Source organism: Taudactylus pleione, unplaced genomic scaffold (assembly GCF_031769625.1).
Source record: "Taudactylus pleione unplaced genomic scaffold, aTauple2 ptg000520l, whole genome shotgun sequence".
NCBI lineage: Eukaryota > Metazoa > Chordata > Amphibia > Anura > Myobatrachidae > Taudactylus > Taudactylus pleione.
The window spans coordinates 708,603-730,879 of record NW_028284922.1 but is presented as its reverse complement, the minus strand read 5'-3'; the positions used below and the strand labels follow the sequence as shown (position 1 = coordinate 730,879).

General features: G+C 41.5%; 1 protein-coding gene across 3 annotated transcripts; it reads left to right on the top strand.

Moving 5' to 3' along the window:
* The first annotated feature begins 680 nt into the window (after window positions 1–680).
* Window positions 681–12,519, top strand: SLC34A2 (solute carrier family 34 member 2). Of its 3 annotated transcripts, none has more exons than XM_088450589.1 (12): window positions 681–782; window positions 853–1,003; window positions 1,176–1,304; window positions 2,302–2,445; window positions 3,449–3,560; window positions 6,901–7,096; window positions 7,391–7,477; window positions 8,207–8,321; window positions 8,698–8,865; window positions 10,257–10,373; window positions 10,467–10,591; window positions 11,944–12,519. In XM_088450589.1, exons 1-12 carry the CDS (start codon window positions 690–692, stop codon window positions 12,517–12,519), a joined length of 2,013 nt encoding a protein of 670 aa, XP_088306715.1. In that variant the 5' UTR covers window positions 681–689. The 3 variants fall into 3 exon arrangements, with proteins under 3 accessions (XP_088306715.1, XP_088306716.1, XP_088306714.1); XM_088450590.1 differs by having other exon boundaries at window positions 681–792; window positions 866–1,003; XM_088450588.1 differs by having other exon boundaries at window positions 690–777; window positions 872–1,003.
* The last annotated feature ends 9,758 nt before the right edge of the window (window positions 12,520–22,277 follow it).

Sequence of the window (22,277 nt, the reverse complement as noted above, 5' to 3'; positions counted from 1 at the left end):
TTAGACTAGTGCTAGAAGCCAATTACAGCTATCGATTGACTCCCAATAGTTAGGTGAGATGTGAGTTTTAGTTCAACCAAAGTGTTACAGTTCCTTGTGGATTATTCTAATGAGTATTATTACGATAACGATAAGGATAAGCATCCATGATGAGGAATATAAGCACAGTTTGTTTAAAGACAAGCAAAAAACAAAACCTCAGCAAATTATCAATGCAACAGCGTTCAGCAGGTATAAACCTAACCAAACTATCTACAGAGCATCAATGCAATGAATAAAATGGCCGCCACCTATTTATTCCCTCATGAAAGCCCAGCCCTGTATACACCCCTCAAGAAACTGAATTTGAATACAAAGATATCGTTTGATCGTATATCTTTTGCAAACCGTATGCATATTGTACAGCCTGATCAATCACATCTACAGGGAATTTTCAAGGGAAAATTGCTGAAATATATTGTACAGAGAGGCAATCGTCTGTGGATACGCACCTTAAGCCTACATGGAAGCTGATTGTCTACCATACAAGGTGATGGGACATCTGCCAACTAACTGCTTAAACCTATTGATGGTGAATGGGTGCTTCTGTATATAGGTGCTGGGTAATTAAAACCTCTCTTTGGGGAAGGTGCAGAATTGTTGTTGTATAAACTGCTGTCAACAGTTTTCTTTATCTTTACTCACAGAAAATGGCTCCTCTCCCGGAATTCCAGAACCACATCCCAGAAGATATATACAAACAGCCTACTTTCCCTCCTAATGAGGATCCCCCACCTGGTAAGTCTATTATTATTACGAAGCATTCTGTTATGTAATGTTATGAGCTGTCTCCATCTTTGACATGTTTTGCCTGTTTGTCTCCATTGCACAGAATCCCTGCCACCATCTTACTCCACTATGTCACTCTGCAAAGACACACCTGAGGATGAGGAGGACAAGGAGGATAAGGAGTTTGACCCATGGGACATGCCAGAGCTACAGAGCACAGGACTTAAGTGGTCAGGTAGGGGAGACTTTTACTACATAAAATGCCAGTGATTTCTCTTGTTTTATTAAGTGTCTATAATCCAATCTTTGGCATATATATTCATATATCACGTCTATATCAAACGATTGCATTGCAATTAGAGCTTTGCCTAAGATGCAGACTGAAAGTGATTTTATTTGTTTTACAGAAATGAACACAAAACAACGCATCCTATCCGTGCTGCAAGCGATAGCAAAGTTTGTCCTGTTGGTGACGCTATTGTATTTCTTTGTTTGCTCCTTGGACGTGCTAAGCTCCGCCTTCCAGTTAGTAGGCGGTAAGAGCTTACTATACACAGTGCTAGCTACTATCTTTAGATTATAGTACCCTATATAAACCTGTGAAAAGAATTTATTTAAATTGAGTTCTCATGTCACCACTTATAAATAATTCTGGTGTCAGCATGTTAGTATTCATTAGGAGCTATTAATATAGGCTTTTTGAAGAAGATTAGGTGTTAGCAGTCACTACGGAGTGCCACACCCCAAATGAATATATTTGGCTTTAACATAATAATTTTATATGGGCAGAGAAGGTAATTCAAACTTTTTACAGCCTTATCATTTACACAAGAGGTTACATTGTCCCAAATAAATATTAACATATTACATGATATAACAAAGTTGTATGATAGTGATAAACACCCCCTGCCCCCTTAAATTTAGGGTTCAATATCCTAATATGTATTGATACAGCTGGGTTTTTTTTTATCACTGCCTATTGCAATGATAGAAAAATCACATATCACCACAATTTTGTCTATTGAGTATCACTTTCCTTATGCTTTCCCTAGGAGCACAGGGGGAGGGGGCTGTTTAAAATAGATTCCAAATTGTAAGTGAAAATGACAAAAATATTTATAAACCATTAAAGACTGGAAAAAAATATGCTCAAATATTTTTTTAGTGATTTATTTTGTTATTTCCTCATTGGAATAGTGATAACATAAGAAGAAGGATTGCAGTGGTACTTATCTATGGTGAAAGTTGGGGATTTGTATTGCTGACAGTGACCCCTTGATGTATAAGGTTCATCATCTTATATGATAAATGTTCCCCATGGCCCCTAGTGGAGAGATTATGATACTGCAGTGTGATGGTATGACTGCTCTCCCACTATAATTATACCAACATTATTTACAAAACATTATCATGAAAGTCATCAATGTATAATAAATAGCTGCGACATAAGGCACTGGCATGTTATGGTGGGATAGAAACAGAGATGAAGGTCGAATTTGCTTAAATGTTGTACTAACTTAAACTCTCCTATAGGAAAAGCGGCAGGAGATATTTTCAAGAATCACTCTGTGCTGTCTAACCCCGTTGCTGGGCTTGTGATCGGGGTCCTGGTGACTGTGCTTGTGCAGAGCTCAAGCACGTCGTCATCTATTGTGGTCAGCATGGTGTCATCTGGGCGTGAGTATACCTCGTACATTATACAGTTCCCATGTACATGACAAGCAGAATAACAATGCAGAACGGGCACATTCCTCACACTGTAGCTGTCACTGTTGCACTTCTTGTTCATGGAGAAATTTAGCAATCACCATAGATAGCAATGTTAACCATGATAAGAATAGGAAAATTACTGCCCTATCATCAAATATGTTCTGTATATGCATAAATATACTATAGTGCTCTTATTTCAATCAGAAGAAAAATATTATTGTTATTATTATTATTGTTATTATTATTAATATTATTATTATTATTATCATTATTATTAACTTGATTAAATTAACCAGCACGAACAACAGGGTGACACAGATGGAACACTAGCTATTTCACAACGATTCAATCATATAATTAATCCATCGGGGATCTCGGGGCACTTAAGACAGGGGGACCCGTCCCCACTTCCCCAGCCCTCATACTCTTGTCAGCACCACCCCCACGTGTCATCCGGCCCACCCCCCCTTATCGTCTGGCCCACCCCACTCTTCGTCTGGCCTTTAGGACATGCATGGGACTGTACAGTGCAGCAGTGTGATCTGGCCGGGGGAGGGGAGATAAGGGAGACTGGAGCACCATGTCCCCTTTAATCCGGCTCTGTAATTAAGGAATAACGTTGTCTCTTTTAACATTTTGTGACCATTTCTGAACATACACACATAACCACATAACTTATAGTAAAGACCATTTACATCTTCCCTAGTGGTATTTATGATATAGCTTAAGATATGCAATCTGTATAAGATATGCTTAAGATATGCAATCTGTATAGTACACGGTAAAGCATGTATATCTTAATGCCTGTTCATCTATCAGAGGCTCATGTTGCCTATATGTGCTTTTTATAGGTTAATTTGGTTAGGATGTTTTGTTTGAATGTGTCACATTGAAAAGTTCAAGTGCCTCATTTGTTCTTGAGATTACAGCATAATATTAATGTGCTTGCGATTGTTTTGTGTTTTGCCAGTTCTAACGGTCAAGACGGCCATCCCAATCATCATGGGAGCCAACATTGGCACATCGGTCACAAACACCATTGTGGCTCTGATGCAGTCGGGTGACCGGAATGAATTCAGAAGGTGCGGTATTTGCTCTCATTACCTCCGCTAGAGAATAAGCTAGCACAGTGTGTAAAGTTTGTTTATTGTTATAGATATACTGTATATATGTATATATATATTTATATACAGTATATCTCATTCAGACTTGTGCAGTTCAATTAAAATACAGTAATGGATGTGCATTGATTTCACTACTGTGAGGTTATGTCCAGGCTGACAGTCTTTGCAGCATAGGCAAAGTGTTTTGTTGCTACAGTTACCTTTAATACGCTTCTAAAATGCCCCCACCCCCTTTTCATTTAAAGACGATTGCAGTAATGCTCATATGCCATGGAAGTAAGGACTCCTCACTAAGGGGGAGATCTATCAAACCTTGGAGAGAGATAAAATGGAGACAGATAAAGTACCAACCAATCAGCTTCTAACTGTCATTTTCAAACACAGCCTGTAAAATGACAGTTAGGAGCTGAATGGTTGACACTTTATCTCTCTCCAAGGTTTAATACATATCCCCCTAACCTTGTTTTCGCATTATAAGCTATGAAACTTGTAAGAAATGTTACATGGATGAGAGCTTTATTTTTTTTTTAATGTTACACTCAACACCATCATGGAATTTTTTCTTCAAATTTAGAATTTTTCAAATTTTTTTTTCAACTATAACATGCAAAAATGGCTTTAAAATCATATTATCTGGAAATGCAACACTTGAAAATAACATAATAATAACATTGTTGTTGGGAATATAGTAGTACTGTATGTAAACCTTGAGTGTGCTGCAGGGAAGAATCAGCTACTCCAGCTGTACAGGTTGAGCCTCCCTGTGGGATCCTCCTCATTGTATCGGCTCCAGTTCCATTGGCACAAACATAACCTGGGTGCACCTTAACCACAAACTTTTACTCAGTCCATAAAATCTATTATGTGCTTCAATTGAGATGACACATGCAATAAAGCTGTTATATTAATTGCCACTAAACCTGTAAACAGTTGATTGTATAAATAAGGATTATTGGGAGGTACTCATAAAAACTGTATTACAGACAATATGCATTGACACAATCGTAATAAAGGCAGAATATATTTCCCAGTTCTTTAAACTGCGCTGACAGATCTATGTAACTCTAGAAATGATCTGGACAGGCCAAACACATTATACTTTGGAAAATGTAGCCCAGGCAAATGCATAGGTAAAATACGGACGTATTCTCAAGCATTGTTTCATTTTCCTGGATAATAATTTTGTTGTGAGGCCTCCATTATATTTGTCTTTTACTGGGCTGGGGCCCAGTACAAATGAATCACGAATGGCCCCCCTAACCCCTGTGTCCGAAACCTTGTCCATGCAAGACGCACACATGGGATTCATACATACACAGTGACACAGTGACACGCATAGGGGTCAATCCAATTATCTGCGATGATCTCGTAGACCCAAATTGTGTGAATTCTGTCTCAGAGCGGGCCGCGAGGGGTGCGACATGCAGTGCCGTTGCCAGTGTTTTAACGCCGTGGCAACGGCAACTCGCACCCTTTGCGTCTAATTGGGTTAAGAGACAATAGAAAGAAGACTGCAAATAGAATCGAGTAGGCAGGGATAAGGCCCTGATCCTGGTTCAGAGGTGGATGGTAAAGGCAGGGGGTGGAAATGTATTATAGCAGCACTTAACGTGCTGATTTGCTGTGTCTCAGTCATGCCCGGCTCCACAGAGCATGTGTGGGATCTCGCAAGCATCGCGGCAGTCCCCGCGCAGGGACATCGCTGCCCCTGCTGTGGGGATAGGGCATCGTCAGGCTGCAGGTGTCGATAGCGATAGCTGTAGCCTGAGGAACGGTCAGGCAAACTGACCATTCATTCATTGCCCTGCCTATCGATGCTGCTATCTTGTAGATAGCAGCGCCGATAATGACAGGGGCGCATAGCGCTCCTGTCATTTACCTCCCAGACCCCCAATCATACATGGGGGAGAAGCGGTAGAATTATGTGCGCTGGTGCCGCTTCGGCGTTTAATACATCTTCTCCACTGTGCTAATTGTCCAAAAGCCGCAGTAGGTGTCTTGTGCTAAAAGACGCCCAATGGAGGCTTCTGTGATACGATGCCTGTGTCCGAAGAGGCAGCATCGGATCCACTGAGCTAACATCGATGGGCCATCTGACATCTAAGTAATCCCCAGGTTACTCAGGATGTCCAGCTAAACAACACTGCCAGGGCCAGTGAAACTGTGTCCAAGGTCGCAGCCACTGATTTCGGCATGGGCAGAAAACTGAGCCGACACACACGTATTTTTTTAATGCTTGCCATCGCTGCCCCTAAAGGGCAGCAGTATGTCAATAATGCTCCGGCTCTCGGGGCAGTGCGACTGACGTCACAGAACCCGATCTGCACATGCGTAGTGTGGCTCCTGCTTATGTGTAGATCTGAAAATATTGGAAAACTAACAGTCAAAATTCCTTACAACTCTGATCCAGGTGCTTTATCCGTAAGGTACCTGCCTGTGTCATATAAGGAGAATTCCAGACTTGTACAATCAGTTCATTGGCAGTTGCCATTATAGTCTTGAGCACATCAGTGTCAGGTGAATTAACTTCCACCTTAAAGTGTGTCTCTACTACTGACTGATTTTTACATGCAGCAGCCATTTTTCTAGAGAGCAAAAATGCACCGTGGACTACGTGAATAACTCAGCCACTATGGCTTCAGGTGTGGAGACAAACTGATGGTTCACTAAGTGGTGAGTGAAGGAGAAAACTCTCATTGAAGTGTCAAACAGGATCACCAGCACTGAGAGCTCGATTCAGACCCGGTCACTAGATGCGAACGCTCGTCCCCAGCGTATGCAAATTTGGCAAAGTGACGGCATGGCAGGCGAACGCATGGCAAGCCATAAGCACGCTCACTATGTCTAGCCATGCGATCGCTTTGTGTATGCAGATGCCCACCAGCCTGTCTTAAGACACCCACTAGCGCACGTAATCTCAAGGAAGTGTATGTAACCATCGGTACATCGGGTACCATCGGAAGCAAACGCAGCACTTGAGACTATCCCCTACTGCACCCTGGACAGCCTGGGCCCCTTACAGTGTACCCTTTATACACCACTCATCGTAGCCATGCATCTATTGGGGTTTTCTCACCAGCTGATCATTTCAGTGGACTATCTCCGTACTAACATGTATTTAGGTGTGCACTAAGCAATAGCCATCAATCAGAGACTTATTTCATTGTCTAACTTTCCCCATATAGTTAAAAACAAAAAGAAAATTGCAGATATGTTGCTATTTATAATTTTTACACTAAAAATATTATGAAATCCTAACACCCTCTGCTTCTCAATAACCAGCATCTCCTCCTTCCAGGGCCTTTGCAGGAGCCACAGTCCACGATTTCTTTAACTGGCTGTCTGTGCTCGTTCTGCTGCCCATTGAAATAGCATCAGGATATCTGTTCCACCTCACTAATGCTATTGTCACGTCTTTCAATATAAAGACCGGTGAGGATGCCCCAGATATGCTAAAGGTTATCACCGAGCCCCTTACCAAAGGAATCATTCAGGTGTGGACAGAAACATATGACTTTTCTTCCCAATCACATTTCAGATTCACTATTCTAAATATCTGTCTATCTATCTATCTATCTATCTATCTATCTATCTATCTATCTATCTACATATAATCTACCTATCTATCTTCAAATCATCTATCCTTCTATCTATCTATCTATCTATCTATTTATCTATCTATCATCTATCTATCTTTCTATCTATCTACATATCATCTATCTATCTATCTATCTATCTATCTATCTATCTAAATACAAATGGAACTAAAGGATATATGTCTATTGCAGCTCGATAAAAAGGTCATACAGGAAATTGCCAATGGAGACCCAGCAGCTCAAAACAAGAGTTTGATCAAGAGGGATTGTGGGTACAAGGTAAGACGTCTGTGGGGGATTTGATAAAGCTAAGGGGTCTATGTACTAAGCCTTGGAGAGAGATAAAGTGGATGGAGATAAAGTACGAATCAAACAGCTCCTAACTGTCATTTTTGAAACGCAGCCTTTAAAGTGAGTGTTAGGAGCTGCTTGGTTGGTACTTTCTCTCTATCCACTTTATCTCTCTCCAAGGCTTAGTATATAGATCCCTAAGTACTGTAATAGAGGATTAATACTATAGTAGCTGTAGCATCAATGGCGTTTTCAAATATAAATATGAAAGGTCACATCTCTAATATGTGATTTTAGAGGAAATCATTGCAAGCACTCGGGGGTCTAAAGTATCTGGATTGCTAAAATGCTGACTACATCCATAATTCGCTGCCTCCATGTGTATACAGTCACCATGATCAGGGCCTGTGTAATAATAAATGTAACAAATAAACAAATAAATAATGAAAAGAATAATCAACCCATGACTGCTCCTTGAGATTAGTATTATGCTTATATTGCAAGGAGCACAGCTGTTTCCTTCAGAACTCGTTCCCAGTGATCTGAGCTATCAAAGGTGTTTAGTTTTATTCTTTGCAGCCAGTTCAGTGTACAGTAATTCATCCGATGCGCTGACTTGTCCGCTCTATCAGTCATGAATAGAAGTCCAGGAAGTGTGTTTATTATGTGTATGAAAAATGCAATACTGTATATATGCGTGTATCTGATATTTCACAGGAATGGGTAAATGATACCGTGCCAGGTGCAGATAATTGTACGGCCAACAAATTCTGCTGGACAGATGAAAACAATGTGACCTGGACGGAGATCTATCAGTCAGTGAAAGTTAGCTGTAAGTACTCATTATGTATATATAGTAATTACTGTAGCATAGAGCTATATGTCCCTTTTGAATTGTGTATCTACATTGTTTTCCCAAACACTAATGTCCTATATTGTGACATCATTTTATAATAAAACCACATTTTACATATTAAAGCCATGTTTACGGTAGGATAATCCGGTTCTACCCTAAAGTGCTGCACGGAGATCCTGCTGGTTTGTACAGTTAAAATGTGTATTGTATTATCAGTATTGGTTATCCAGATAACACCTTATAAAGCTCAGTAAAAAATCTGATGTAAATATGTAAATGATGGAGATATGAAAATGTAATCTTTGTGTTATGGAGAAATAGGATTAACCCTTTATTCTGTTGTATTACCCAGGCTCACACATATTTGTAAACAGTGATCTCCCAGATTTGGCCGTGGGACTTATCCTCTTGGCACTGTCACTCTTCGTGTTGTGCGTCTGTCTGATTTTGATTGTGAAGCTTCTGAACACCATGCTAAAAGGGCAAGTGTCTGTTGTCATTAAGAAGATCATTAACACAGGTAAATATTTCTAACAGATTCAGGTCAGTTGAAGATGGACCTCATCTGGCCTCCCTCCTTGTGAATCTCATTTTAGTGCCAAGGGTCTTGGTCTCCCTCCTAAATCCCCATTCAGTAGGTCTCTGTTTCCCTGCTAGTAAATCCAGTTCTGGTGCTCTGTGTTTTGTTTCCCTTCTCTTTAATGGAATTTACGAGAATTAGAAGTGGTTAAACCTGAACCTGTACAGAACAGATGTCTTCTGCCTTTAACTGCTAGCCATTGAGAAGGATCTGGATGGTCTTATAGATCTGGGTAAAGGGTGGCAGGATCGCAGGGGTGGCAGAATATTACCGCAGTGTTTATGTATGCTGTCATCAAAAAACAAAAAGATAACCAAGGTTTGCATAGAACAGAGGGCATATAAACTTCTAGACAGGGATGGATGGGGTTAATACAGTGAAAGGAGGGGTAATTTAGGATTGACAGTTGTTAAAGTCACAGGGATAGGTTGTTTGTTGTTAAGGGGGAGTGGTTACTGGGAGTATGGGTAATGTCTGTAAGGATATTCTGCCTCTTTGATTCTGATCTCCCACCCTCCCTTCCCTATTGTGTCTTGTGTCGGCTTTATTTCATGGCGGGAAAGACCGGCAATCTGTGAAGCGTCCATATTGCTGCAGCAGGAGCGGTGCACACCCCTTCAATGTACGGGTTAGGCTGATTTCACCCTACTGGGGTCAGCGGCCCCACTCATCCGGGTGGGCCAAAATGGTGCATCGGTATGGGTGTTGGATACCGTCTCACTTGCTATAAAGGGAGAGTTGGCCCTTGCAAGTATTTTTTATTGGCATGGGTGTCTTACTTGCTTAGAAGGGAGAGTTGGCCTTTGCAAGTATTTTATATCTCACTTACCATTAATTGGGATAGTTGGCCCTGGTGAGTTGTGGACATCTTTTGCCTAAGTCAAGTGGGCGCCGGTGGTGTGCCGTTCTTTCCTCTGCCACCATACTCATTATTGTAAATAAAGCTGACCTATTATTTTTGAATGGCATTAACTTGGTCAGTGTCTTTATTTTTGCGAAAATTTGGTTTGAAAGAACTTATGGTTACATCCATCATCTGACAATCGAGAGTTTTATTATAGAGAACTCTTGAAAAATGAATGAGAACTTTTAATTATATATAGATTTTTTTTTACAAATGAGAGCATTCAAAGTTTGGCGGCTGCTGAGTTTTGTGTTGATGGGGAAGAAGAAGGGTGAGTGCCCTTGTAGGGGGTTAGTTTACTCAGCACTTGTATAGATGAAGTACCTGTACCTTTTCACATGTCTGGACTCTGCGTTCTCTTGTTTATCATAATTTATATCCTTTGGAGCCCTAATTTTGGAATGTGTTATTTGTTGTCCCCATACAGACTTCCCTTTCCCATTCTCATGGCTGACGGGATACCTGGCAATGCTGGTTGGTGCAGGAATGACATTCATCGTGCAGAGCAGTTCTGTATTCACATCTGCAATTACTCCACTCATTGGTATGTATCATGACACAAGTCTTAGATAAAGCCTTAGTTCATTTTTGCCATAAATTTGCCCCACATAACATCTCACCTCTTGCCCCTTTTCAGGCATCGGAGTGATTAGCATTGAGCGAGCCTACCCACTGACACTTGGGTCTAACATCGGAACAACAACTACTGCCCTGCTGGCTGCGTTAGCCAGTCCGGGGGAGACCTTACAATACTCTGTACAGGTGTGTGTTATATAAACCCGTTTATAGCTTATCCTTGCAAGGAAAGGTTAGCTTATATATTATACCAGTGGTTCCCAAACTTTTTCGAATCACGGTGCCCTAGAGTATCAGCATTTTTTCACGGCACCCCTGGGCCAAAAGTTTATTTTTGAGAAATTCAGTTAAAATTAAGTGAAGTAAATTGTGCTTATATGTCACCCATAGGTTCAGTTATGTGGTGGGGGACAGGGCTGAGCTTCTTTTTGTCCAGATATTTTTTGATTGAAAGTCATTAACACTGGGTCTGCCTATCACACTGACTAAAAATCATTTTATTTGGTTTTGGACCACCAACCCGTGGCACCCCTGCAAGTTCCCTGAGGCTCTCCAGGGTGCCACGGCACCCAGTTTGGGAACCACTGTATTATACCATGCATATGATTTTTCTATAGATTAAAAATTAGGTCTATGGGCTCAGGTCCTAAGGCACAGTTTTATGTCTGTGTGTTTTGGAAAGGATAAGAGCTTACAAACCTTAACCACAATCTGCACAAGGAAATGTTTAATTTCCATTTAAATGTAGTTATTCTGTGTATTCAATAATAGTAGAAAATAATGTGTCCCTCCCCCCCATTTCCTATACTTTAGTTGTCCCATGAGACTATGAATGGGATGCATCAAGCATCACAATTTGCATATGATGCATCCTGACACTCATCGCATGTGTATATCGGCGTATATAACGCCGGTAGGCATGAATAAAATCATAAAGGACAGCTCTCCCGGTAAGACCCAGAAATCCTTCTGCGCATGCGTCGAGTGACGTACACACCGCGGGGAATGCTTGTCATTTTTGGAAGTTGGACCACAAAAGCCGCAATGGTGCATCCTGCCCTATGGGCGAGATGTGTGTAACCTTCTAAAGAGGACAATATAACATTTACCTAGTACATTCTATAAAACGATAGCTAGAAGCTGATTGGCTGCTATTGGAAACACCTCCACCCATCCGGTTTTGAATGTTTGATAAATCTCCACACTAGTTAGCTATTGAACATAGAAAGTAACATTTAAAAATCTCATTGTTATAGTGAAACTGTGAGCCAAATGTAATAGGGTGAGAGTTTCTAAAATGTGAGAGTATAGCAGTAACCTCTCACATTGGTCGACTTCTTCAAAATGGGAAAAAATCTGGATGAGAGTTTAAACCAGGAGAGTTTTTGAGTCTAAAAACATGCGAGTTTGCACGTTCTCAGACTCTATGACATTGGCACGTTTAAAAAGTGTGAGAGGTTACTGCTAAACTCTCTCCCTATTACATTTGGCCCTGTATTTCAGTTATAGTAATGTCATTTTATGCTTTTTTGTTGCAGATTGCATTATGCCATTTCTTCTTCAATATCTCTGGGATAATAATTTGGTATCCCATCCCCTTCATGCGGTTACCTATTCGACTGGCCAAGAGTCTGGGGAACAAGACAGCCAAATACCGGTGGTTTGCCGTTGTTTACTTGATCCTTTGCTTCTTCTTGCTGCCGCTGCTGGTGTTTGGCTTATCAGTAGCCGGATGGCAGGCTCTGGTAGGCGTCGCAGTCCCTATCGTGTTTGTCATAATTGTTGCCATTGTCATCAATATTTTGCAATCGAAATGCCCCAGGATCCTGCCAGGTTTTCTAAAGACCTGGGACTTCCTTCCCAAGTGGATGCATTCTCTCAAGCCGTGGGACGCAGGGATATCCCTCATCTCTCTCTTCTGCGGGCGCTATTGTTGTTGCTGCTGCAAGAAGTGCAAGTGCTGTAAGTGTTGCCAGAAGAAAGAGGATGAGGAATTATCTGTTGACAAACCCCAGGAGCTGGAGTGGCACGAAAACGTTGTTGATTTGACTGACGAATTCCCAACTATTGACAAAAAAGATCAAGGAAAGACTCTGGACCTCACTGCCTTATAGGACAGGTATCGGGAGGTTCTATCATGAGAACTAAACAGGATGGACATTCCTTTATATTTATTGAATGTATGATATAAAAGATTTATCTTGTGACATGAGTGGTTGGGTGCATCAGGAAATGATCAAACAATAACCTGTTGTTTTGGGTAATACTTACAGTATGTCCATCAGTTTGTATTCATTAGCGAAGATGTGAGTAGATTCTAATGGGAAGAGAGGTGATGAATGGGATGTCTTCAAACCCAATGACACTTGTTGTCTACACACTTTGGGACGAGGGTCACATTAAGCCTTTGGGGGGCACTTACGACAAGGGGTCCTGCTCCCAACTCCTCGGGTCCTCCTCCACTTGTCGTCCGGAACGCCCCCACTCGGAAAATTGTGTGGTCCGGCCTGGAGGTGCCCCCAGAGAGAGGGAGGCCTGGGACACTGAGGCCCCCATATCCCCTCTCTTAATCCGGCTCTGTTTGGAACAGATTAAGGAGGCTGAAACATTTACCATGGGAATTAAGCCGATGGCTTTGTGTGTCTCTACGTTGCTGCTGGCTCTCACTGAGGTGACAGGTTCCATTCTCAGGAGTATTAGCTCAGTTCACTACCTGAATGTCTCCCCTGTGCAGATGATTCGGGCACATTAAGAGGCTGGCCTATCGTGCCTATCTGCATGGGCTTATGTGAGTTTTAAGTGTTATTCAAAGAACAAATACCTTCATAACAACCCCTCTTTTGCCGCACTTCTATCGAAACTACTGTTATTAATAGTACTACTATTACTAGAAACTAGAAGAAATAAATAATAAATTTTGTTTATTTTTTAACAAATCAGTAAGGATTCCAGCTGGTATAAGTGTAAAATGATAAGTATGACATTTTATTATTCACTAAGGGAAAATGTGTAGTAGTAACCCATAACAACCAATCAGAAAGTTGTTTTCATTGTCTATCAGTTCTACTTTTATTATTAACTTTTATTTATAGAGCACCAACATATAATGCAGTAATTTACAGAGAATGTTTTAATTAGTCATGTCAGTAGAGCTTGAATTCCTAATTCTCTACCACACAAACACACTACTCAGTTTCATCCAAAGCCATCTAATTTACTAGTGAAACCAGAAGAGAAATTCCACGTCAACAAGGGACAACATACAAAGCCCAACTGTAGATGGATCAATGCTGATTGCCAATTGGTTGCTATGGGTTACTGTGCATTTGCAATTGATGGGAAATATGAACATAACTATAACTGAGTGTAACTGAAAATACCTTAAGATAATAAACATTTGCAAATGATAGATACATTTGGATAGGTATAAATGATGGTTTCTAATATACTGTAAGCACACCAACCTACTATAGACTGTACTCTGTACTGTGTACATATTACTACAGCTTTGTAAATTGTTTTTAGCCTATGTATATATAGAAAATTTTATATTTGCAGTTAAGTTTGTATCACTTCGAATTAATGTTATTTGGATTTTTATATATAAATGATATATTTTTTGAGATACAGTATGTAAATGTACCTGGCAGAGCTCAAGAGTGTTGAGTTAACATCACAATCTATAATTTCATTGCCCACCTAAAAGGCAGAGCCCTCGACTAAAGAGCTAGATAAATTAGGCACACGGTCTATCCCACCCAACGGCATTATCATACAAAAATTGTTAGTCAAAGCAGGAGGAAATGTTTGCAGCAGTCCGGTATCAGGCAGTCAGGAGAGTTCCCATCTAGGCAACCCCGAGATATGGTTTTCCCTACTGTCACTCAGAGTCCATAATACAAAGTGCAGTGACTAATTAACTATACCTGTGCTACAACGTGAGCTCTACAGTGTATTAGGAGAAGGAAACTTGAGCTCACGTAGGAGTCTATTAATCAAGGTGAATGGGTTTGTTATACATGAGGATTCATTCACTATGGCAACCTTGTTGTGGCTGTTGCCATTCATCAAGCAACTTTGACTGTAGGAACCAATGGCATTTCCTTGCCGAGCTTCACTTCTTCCTATTGGTCCATTTGGACCCCTCCGCCTTCTCCAACCGCCACTAGGCACTTGTATATACTAGTCTCACAAATGCACAGTAACACTGCTCTGTAGTGTCAAATTTTGCCGCTACACTTTAGCAGTGAAAGTAGTAGTGGTAAGGTTCTGTACTAATGAATAGGCCCCTATGCTCTATTGATTTGATTTTATATTTGGTAGAGTGTTGTTTGCATTTTATTGACAAGTTATATTACGTTAATAATACAGCATATCAGGTAGTTTTGCATATGCAGTTATTTGTGTGGCCAGCTTCATGTTGGTTGTTTATTAGTTTTAACAATCTAAATTGTTCTATCATGTATTATTAAAGTGTATGTTTTGGTGATATGAAAAACATTTGCTCCTGTAAACAATTTTCATATGGTAATGTTAGTGGGACTGGATATTGTGTGCACATTGTATACAGCTATGCTTTATTGGGTTATTTCAAGCCTTGGATAATGAGATACAACAAAAAGACAGTAAAATGTATGCACATAATAATAATATTGCAATACATAATAAAAATTGTGAATCAGACATAACTATAGAAATAGTTTCCATTTTTTTTTGTGTGTGTGTGTGTGTGTGTGTGTGTGTGTGTGTGTGTGTGTGACAGACAACAGTAGAATGTTTGCATGGCCCAGGTGGACAGAGAGGGATGGGTACGGTATACCGGCACTTGCGATCCTGGCGGTCAGAATCCCGATGCCGGCATCCCTAAAGAGTTAGAATACCGACACTTGTAAGTCAGTATTCTAACCCTCCCCCTCTCCCTACCCTAACCCTCCCTCCCCGGTGCCTGACCCTAACCTACTCACCCTAGTGCCTAAACCTAACCTTCCCCACCCGGAACTCTAAACCTCACCTGCCCCTCTTAGTGCCTAACCCTAATCCTCCCCCCAACCCCGCTACTTACCTTCGGGATTCTGACGGTGGGATTCTGATAAGTGACGGGATTCCGGAGCCAGCATTCTGAGTGCGGGATTCCCCGCGGTCGGGATATTGACCTCATCCTGACAGTGATATCCCCACATATAAGCTTTATTCCCTGTGCTCCCGAGCACTGATGCATTAATTACAGAGGGAACAGTGATTTATCTGAGCTATGTACTGTGTAGGGATCTTATTCTTTACATTTGTTAAATTGAGCATAGGGATCATTGATCAGCCTATGCACGGAAATGTTGTAAGAAAATGTGGGACAGACCGTGAATAGACGCTATGTAGTCATTAAGTCAACATTCATACACCAAGATGTCAACAGTTAGGATGTCGACATGATGAAAATGTCAACATCATAAATATCGACCTCTGGAAAATGTCGGAATGGACAGAATGCCAGCATATGAAAGGCCAACATGGTAAAAAGAACACAGCAGTATGTGCTCTATCATAGGCTTTGTATAATATTTGTGTGCAGAAATGGTCCATGAATACATAGCCACAGGAAAAGAGGGTGAGTACATTCAATAAAAATATATTTATCATCATATATAGCACCATGATCAACGGCGATATCTGGGATTCCAAATGAGTCTACTCCATTACAAGAATGGTCTCCAATCTTGAGCATATAACACTACATCATATTAAATTGAAATCTACAGATACAAAATAACAGAGCCTCCCTGAGGACTATATGTAACTGACCAATCAGAGCGAGTCTTCAAAACATATTTATTGATTTTTCTTTTAAATTCTAAAACTTGATGATGATGACTTTTGCCTCCAGTATGCGGTCGCATAATGATACGTTCAAAGGATATAATAGGCTTTAACTATAGTTTGGTACAAGAACAGTACACATACTATGCTGGATTGCACGTACAGTCCGTAATAAACATATATAAATTCTCCATTTGTTCATATTTTTTTTGGATGCAACTCTAAGTGAGCCCCATTGTGTAGAAAAGTGTTTCCCAAACTATGCACTGTGGCACCCTGGGGTGCCTCGGGACACTTGCAGGGGGGCCTCAGGTTAGTGGTCCAGCACCAAATCAAATTCTTTATGGTGAATGTAATGTAAATATGTGCACAAACAGAAGCACAAACCTGTCCACCACTATATAACCGAACCTAAGGATGACAGGTCAGCACAATTTACTTCTCTGTACTACTTCACTACATTTTTTTATGAATTTCTCAATAACAAACTTTTGGCTTAGGGGTGCCGTGAAAACAATGCTGATACTCTAGGGCGCCGTGATTTAAAAATGTTTGGAAACCACTGGTGTAGACAATTTACCTGATGGAGCAAAGTGTTTAAAAGAAAAATTACAACACAGATGCAATAAATAATACAATTCCCTACTTTAGCCTAGTAGATTAAATTAAAAAATATATATATATATATTGAATGAAATACATTGTCTTGTCCTGATTGTTCAAAGCTCCAAACCCAATATAAGTGTTTAGAGATGATGCTTAATAAAAATTTGTTTTATGGAGAAAGCTTAATAAAAAAGTTTCACCTACTTTTCAGGAAGTTATTTGAATGTTTCTACATGTTTTGGCATGATCCTAAATTTATTACAATACTGTGATTAAATCTTGAGTAATTATGACTCAATGCATAGAATTTCCCAAGGAGAGTTTCTTCTATTAATTCTATCAACAAGATACAGTATCGTAGTACACACCCTTGGCATTAATATCACAAGTCCTAAATTTGTGGATTTACTCAATTAACAAAGACACTGCTAAAAAGAAAGTGTGAAATGTTTAGCACTTGTTATACTGTTTTTATTCCGTTCATTTTGTATGGCCCTGTTTTATGACTATCCTGTTTTCCCCATTGGTTGGTGCGGCAGAGCAAATGCAAATCAACGATAATAATTATAATAATGATATTACTAATAAGGATCTGTGCAATATAATAAATATCAGTTGTGGAACGCAAGTAATGTGAACAGATGACAAAGGGGCATATTTAATAATAATTGTGGTCTGCACCCCAAAATTTTAATTCCTTAAGGAATCTTTGCACACATGAATGTACTATGTCTGAGTTGTCTGAAATGGGGTTTACCCCCCCCCCCGCCACACTATTGTACATGCGCCGACGTCCATTGACACGTGCAAGCGGACAGAAAAAAAATTGCGTTATGTTGCCAACATGCTGCAATGGCTAACGTCATCTGAAGATGGTGTTAGCTGCCGAGACCAAGCTTAGTACATTTCACGTTTTAGCAGACCCCATAGAAACTTACAGGGGGCTGCTTTTGTCAACAAAACAGACAACTGCTGTTGCCTCCCGTTCTTACATATAGGAGATATGTCTGTTTTGGGAGATCTCCCACCAAATAGCAATGATATATGTATTCCATAGTATGTTAGCTGGTGTTGGTGGCCCAGATCAGAATCGGTTTTGTAATGAGACTTACAGGTCACCTTTTTGTATAAACACTATGGGGGAGATGTATCAAACCTTGGAGAGAGATAAAATGGAGAAATTGCCCAAAGCAACCAATCAGATTCTAACTGTCATTTATCTAACACAGTCTATGAAATGAGAGTTTAAAGCTGATTGGTCGTTATGGTCAATGTCTCCATTTTCTCATTCTCTCAATAGTTCTATACATCTCCCCCTATATATTATCTAATAATCATCAGCTACTGTAAATCATGATAATAATAAAACACTGATGGAGAATAGTGTTCTACAAGTTTCAGTCAGTTATATATTATAGTATGATAAATTTAGATTTTATTTACAATAAAAGGTGATTTGTAGCAAAGTCCAGTTTTTTATGTGCTAAGGGGCTAATAAATCAGTGTGAAAATACATGAAGTTGTTCAGATTCTAGGAATAAAGCATAATGATTGTAGGAATGCATTTAACCCCTGCTTGTCACACGTTCCAGAACACAAACTATGGATCAGTTACCTGTTGTCTACATGTGGCGGAGGCAGCCATTTTGTGGTCCAAACCACCCTTCATGAGACCTAACAAATCTCTCATGTTGTTGGATTAACCAAAATGAGCATTGTGTAGTTCTCACTGTAACATACTGCAGTTAGGCAAAAAGAAAACATTTGATTTTTTTGCTAAAATATTCATTAAAATCATAGTAAATAAGACCCTTAGGGCCTGATTCAGAGCCGAACGCTCTGACCAGAGCGCTCGCTCTGAATCAGGGCCCTCCTCCATGAAAATGGAGCGGCCTCCTGGCCGCTCGTATAGCTGTGAGTGACCACCCACAGCATATGCGAGCGGCCAAAGAGATGGTCGCGATGGTCTTGACCATCGCGACCATCGGACTTGCGACGGAGACCCTGCGTAGGGTCTCCCTGCCACAAGCCCTGGAGTGATTTTGGCTCTATCAGAGCCAAAATCACTCCCACTGACATCACTAGTGATGTCAGTGGGGCCGGCTTCAGACGGCAGGCGTTCCCATGGGAACGCCTCCGTCTGGCAGGCACGCCCACTAAAGGGGGCGTGCTGTCAATCAACTTCGACAGCACGCCCCCTTTGGTGCGAGACCCGGAGTGATGGAAAGCCCGTCACTCCCCGGGTCTCGCGCATGCGCACGACGGAGCTCCCTCCGTCGTGCGCATGCGCAGTGGGGAACATCGACCCACTTGCGAGCATACTGCCGCTCGCGAGTGGGTCTGAATGACCCCCTTAGTTTTCTGCTAATTGTTAGCATCTCTCACAGAGTTTGCACCCCAGCCAGTACTCCTACTAAAAGGCTTACAGATCCAGTAATGACGACCATGCTCAGTGTGATCATATGCACCTTCTAACCCTGTTGACTAACATGCTTGATCAAGATGAGATTTTGATCGGATTATTAACAGACATCATGGTGGTTTTTGGACTACAAACATTGCAATATTGGGACTATTACCTAATTGCAATAAAGACCAGAGCCCTGCAGCATCAGATGTCCTGTCACTGCAATCAGGGTCTCAGGAAGCTGGGCGTCCGCTGAACCTAATGTTTTTTGGTTGGTGCTGTGTCTTCACACTTACATCTTGTGGGTAGGTCTGAGAGGCATGTGGGAAGGTCTGGGTAGTATCTAAGGGGTGTGCGGGGATATCTGATGGTATTTGGGGAGGGGCTCCACAAATTTTGATGGCAGCCCAGCCAATAGGCAGAATACTTCTGTGAGCCTGTAGATGGCGCGATTTCCCTCCTACCACCGGGTGCACCATGTTGGTGTGCAGGTAACTCTCTAGGTGTATGAGTGGCTGTTGGGTAGTCAATCAGTAGTGAATACTTAGGGCCTGGTTCAGAAGTAAGAGCAGCGTCAATGCTGCACACGAGCGGCCGCTGTTTTAAGTCTGCTTATGCATCCGAGCCGCACTGTGCATGCGTCCTGATGGTTACCGCCAAAAGTCGCAGAATGAATTTAGAGACCAAGGCAATTTCGGTGGGCGTTCCTGGGAGGTAATGGGGGAGGCTAGCCAAACGCAGGAGTTTCGCAGTCATTAAATGCGACTTTTGCTACAGTTGCACTGATTTCGGTGACCATGTTCAGATGGATAATCTGCGCCTCTATAGGGCTGTTCCAATGTATGATGGTGCGACCGATGGTGCGACTTAATATGCACAGCGGTGGATTAGCTCCACAGCCTTCGGGCATCTGTGTACAAATTCCATTGGCTGTGGCGTTAGCATAAAGGCGCAGTCACGCTGCTTAAAAAATAGCCGCAGCTGCATTAGTGTCCACCTCTGAATCAGGCGCTTAATGGATACCAACCAATTACCAAAAAATGTGGACGTATAATAAGGCCATCATATCACACTATCTTATCTAAAAGAACAATAGGGGAACATAGTTTTGTCCAGCAGAAAAGAACATGAAGTCCACCTTACCGGCCCCTGTGTTGTGTCGGTTTTTGAAGGGGTGTATGTGGTGTTTTTTACCTTGATATAGCTTCTGTCTATCTTCACACTATTCATACAGTATGTTTTTTCATGCATTGTGGAATAGTTTTACCTGTATTAGTCCCAGCCACAATGGTTGGGAGACCATCAGATGAATCTATTTCTGAAACCAAGTTACTCTTATTATAAACAATACAGACTTCTTGCACTGTGCCAATACTTCTGATACATAATACTTTTCATATAGATATATCTATTAGCAGAAGACAACAGGGATGTTGACCTCATGTTGCTATTTATTGTCTCATACATCTTAACATTTGTCATGTTATAGGAACTTAAGTTTACATTAGGTGAAGTCCTATGGTCCTAGGCTTAGTTGTCCTTTCACCTGTTTCTGACCCCTCTGAGGACAATATAAATAGACACCGGATGGGATAAACAAGGTTAAGCTGCGTATCCACATGCCGACTATGGAAAGACAGTACGATTATGACATTGTACAGTCGTTCCTCATCCCCTGTAGGGCCTACACTGAACGATATGCCATTAAGTGTAGGCATTCTCCCTCATCCCTGAACATGGCCAATCTGTTATCGGCAGATTGACCGGCATGTTCAGGCAATGATAGATGTTGGAAACGACCAGCGGGAGCGCGCATCGCTGGTCGTTTCTGACATTACAGTGCACGATGTCGTAATCGTTCAATCGCTCATTAAAATCGCCTAATGGAAATGCAGCGTTACAGATGCTCCATAAATTCATTGGTATTGTGAGACACAAGGATCTGCAGGATTTCAGGGTGTTTATGTTGCTGTAACTTGGAAAAGCAGTCTATGAGCCTGATACAGAGATATACGCTAATGTCATCGCAGCTGTGATCCCGTACACAGCAGCTCTGTAAAAATATGCAATTGTCGCAGACGCAGAGGATTTGTATTGAGACGCCCACCTGGGGCTTTGCAAATCCAAACATCTTCGTACAAAGACGAAGCATCGGTCGCAGATCCTTCCATTATCGCAGTTCTGAGTAGCCCTGTGGTTGCACAGAATGGCTGCATGTACTGAGCCGCTAGAACCATGTTCACTGTGTACAGGATCACATACACAGGCTGTGACACACCCTGAAAATGATTGCGAAACGCCTGCGTTCTTTGCTGCCACTCCCCGTTACCGCTCACAAATGCTCCCTGACTGTCAATCACACTGCGAGCAACTACGATAATGTACCTTGACGCATGCGCAGATAGCCGATAATCGCTCAACACTCAAAACATTGCCATCTCTGAATCAGGCCTAATATCCTGCTCTATTACAAATTAACGTGGACACAGGTTCAACTGGTTTTATTAGTGCACAGGACGGCTTAAAATGTCATACCCATTTATGTTACTACCCTGTGCTTTACAACCATTACTAACAGGTATGAAAATGGAACCTTTTGTTTCCAATGTCCCTGAACACAGTGATGTTTTAATAGTGTTTAGTACATTGTGAGCGGGATGCATGACGCATTGCACTCGGGGTGCGATGCATTCCACCGGTTATAGCATGCATGCCGGTGTTGGTAACTCCGGTATGCATGACGATCACCGCAAAGGACCGCTCTTTGGGATGGAGGGACTTCCGGGTCTATGACCCAGTAGGCCCCTCCGGCGTCCTTCAGCGCATGCGCAGGCTGACACATGCGCCGCATGGGGGGGTGTGCTGGGAGGGATCCGATTGGATCCCTCTATCAGCACTCTGCGAAGAGAAGCCCATAGGCTTCAAAGGGCAACGCATCTATGGTGCATATGAGAAATGCGGTCAAACGCGCATTTTGGGGGTTTGACCGCATTTCTCCCCTTCCTGCATCTCGCCGTATGTCTTAAAATGTACTTTGTTCCATTCAAT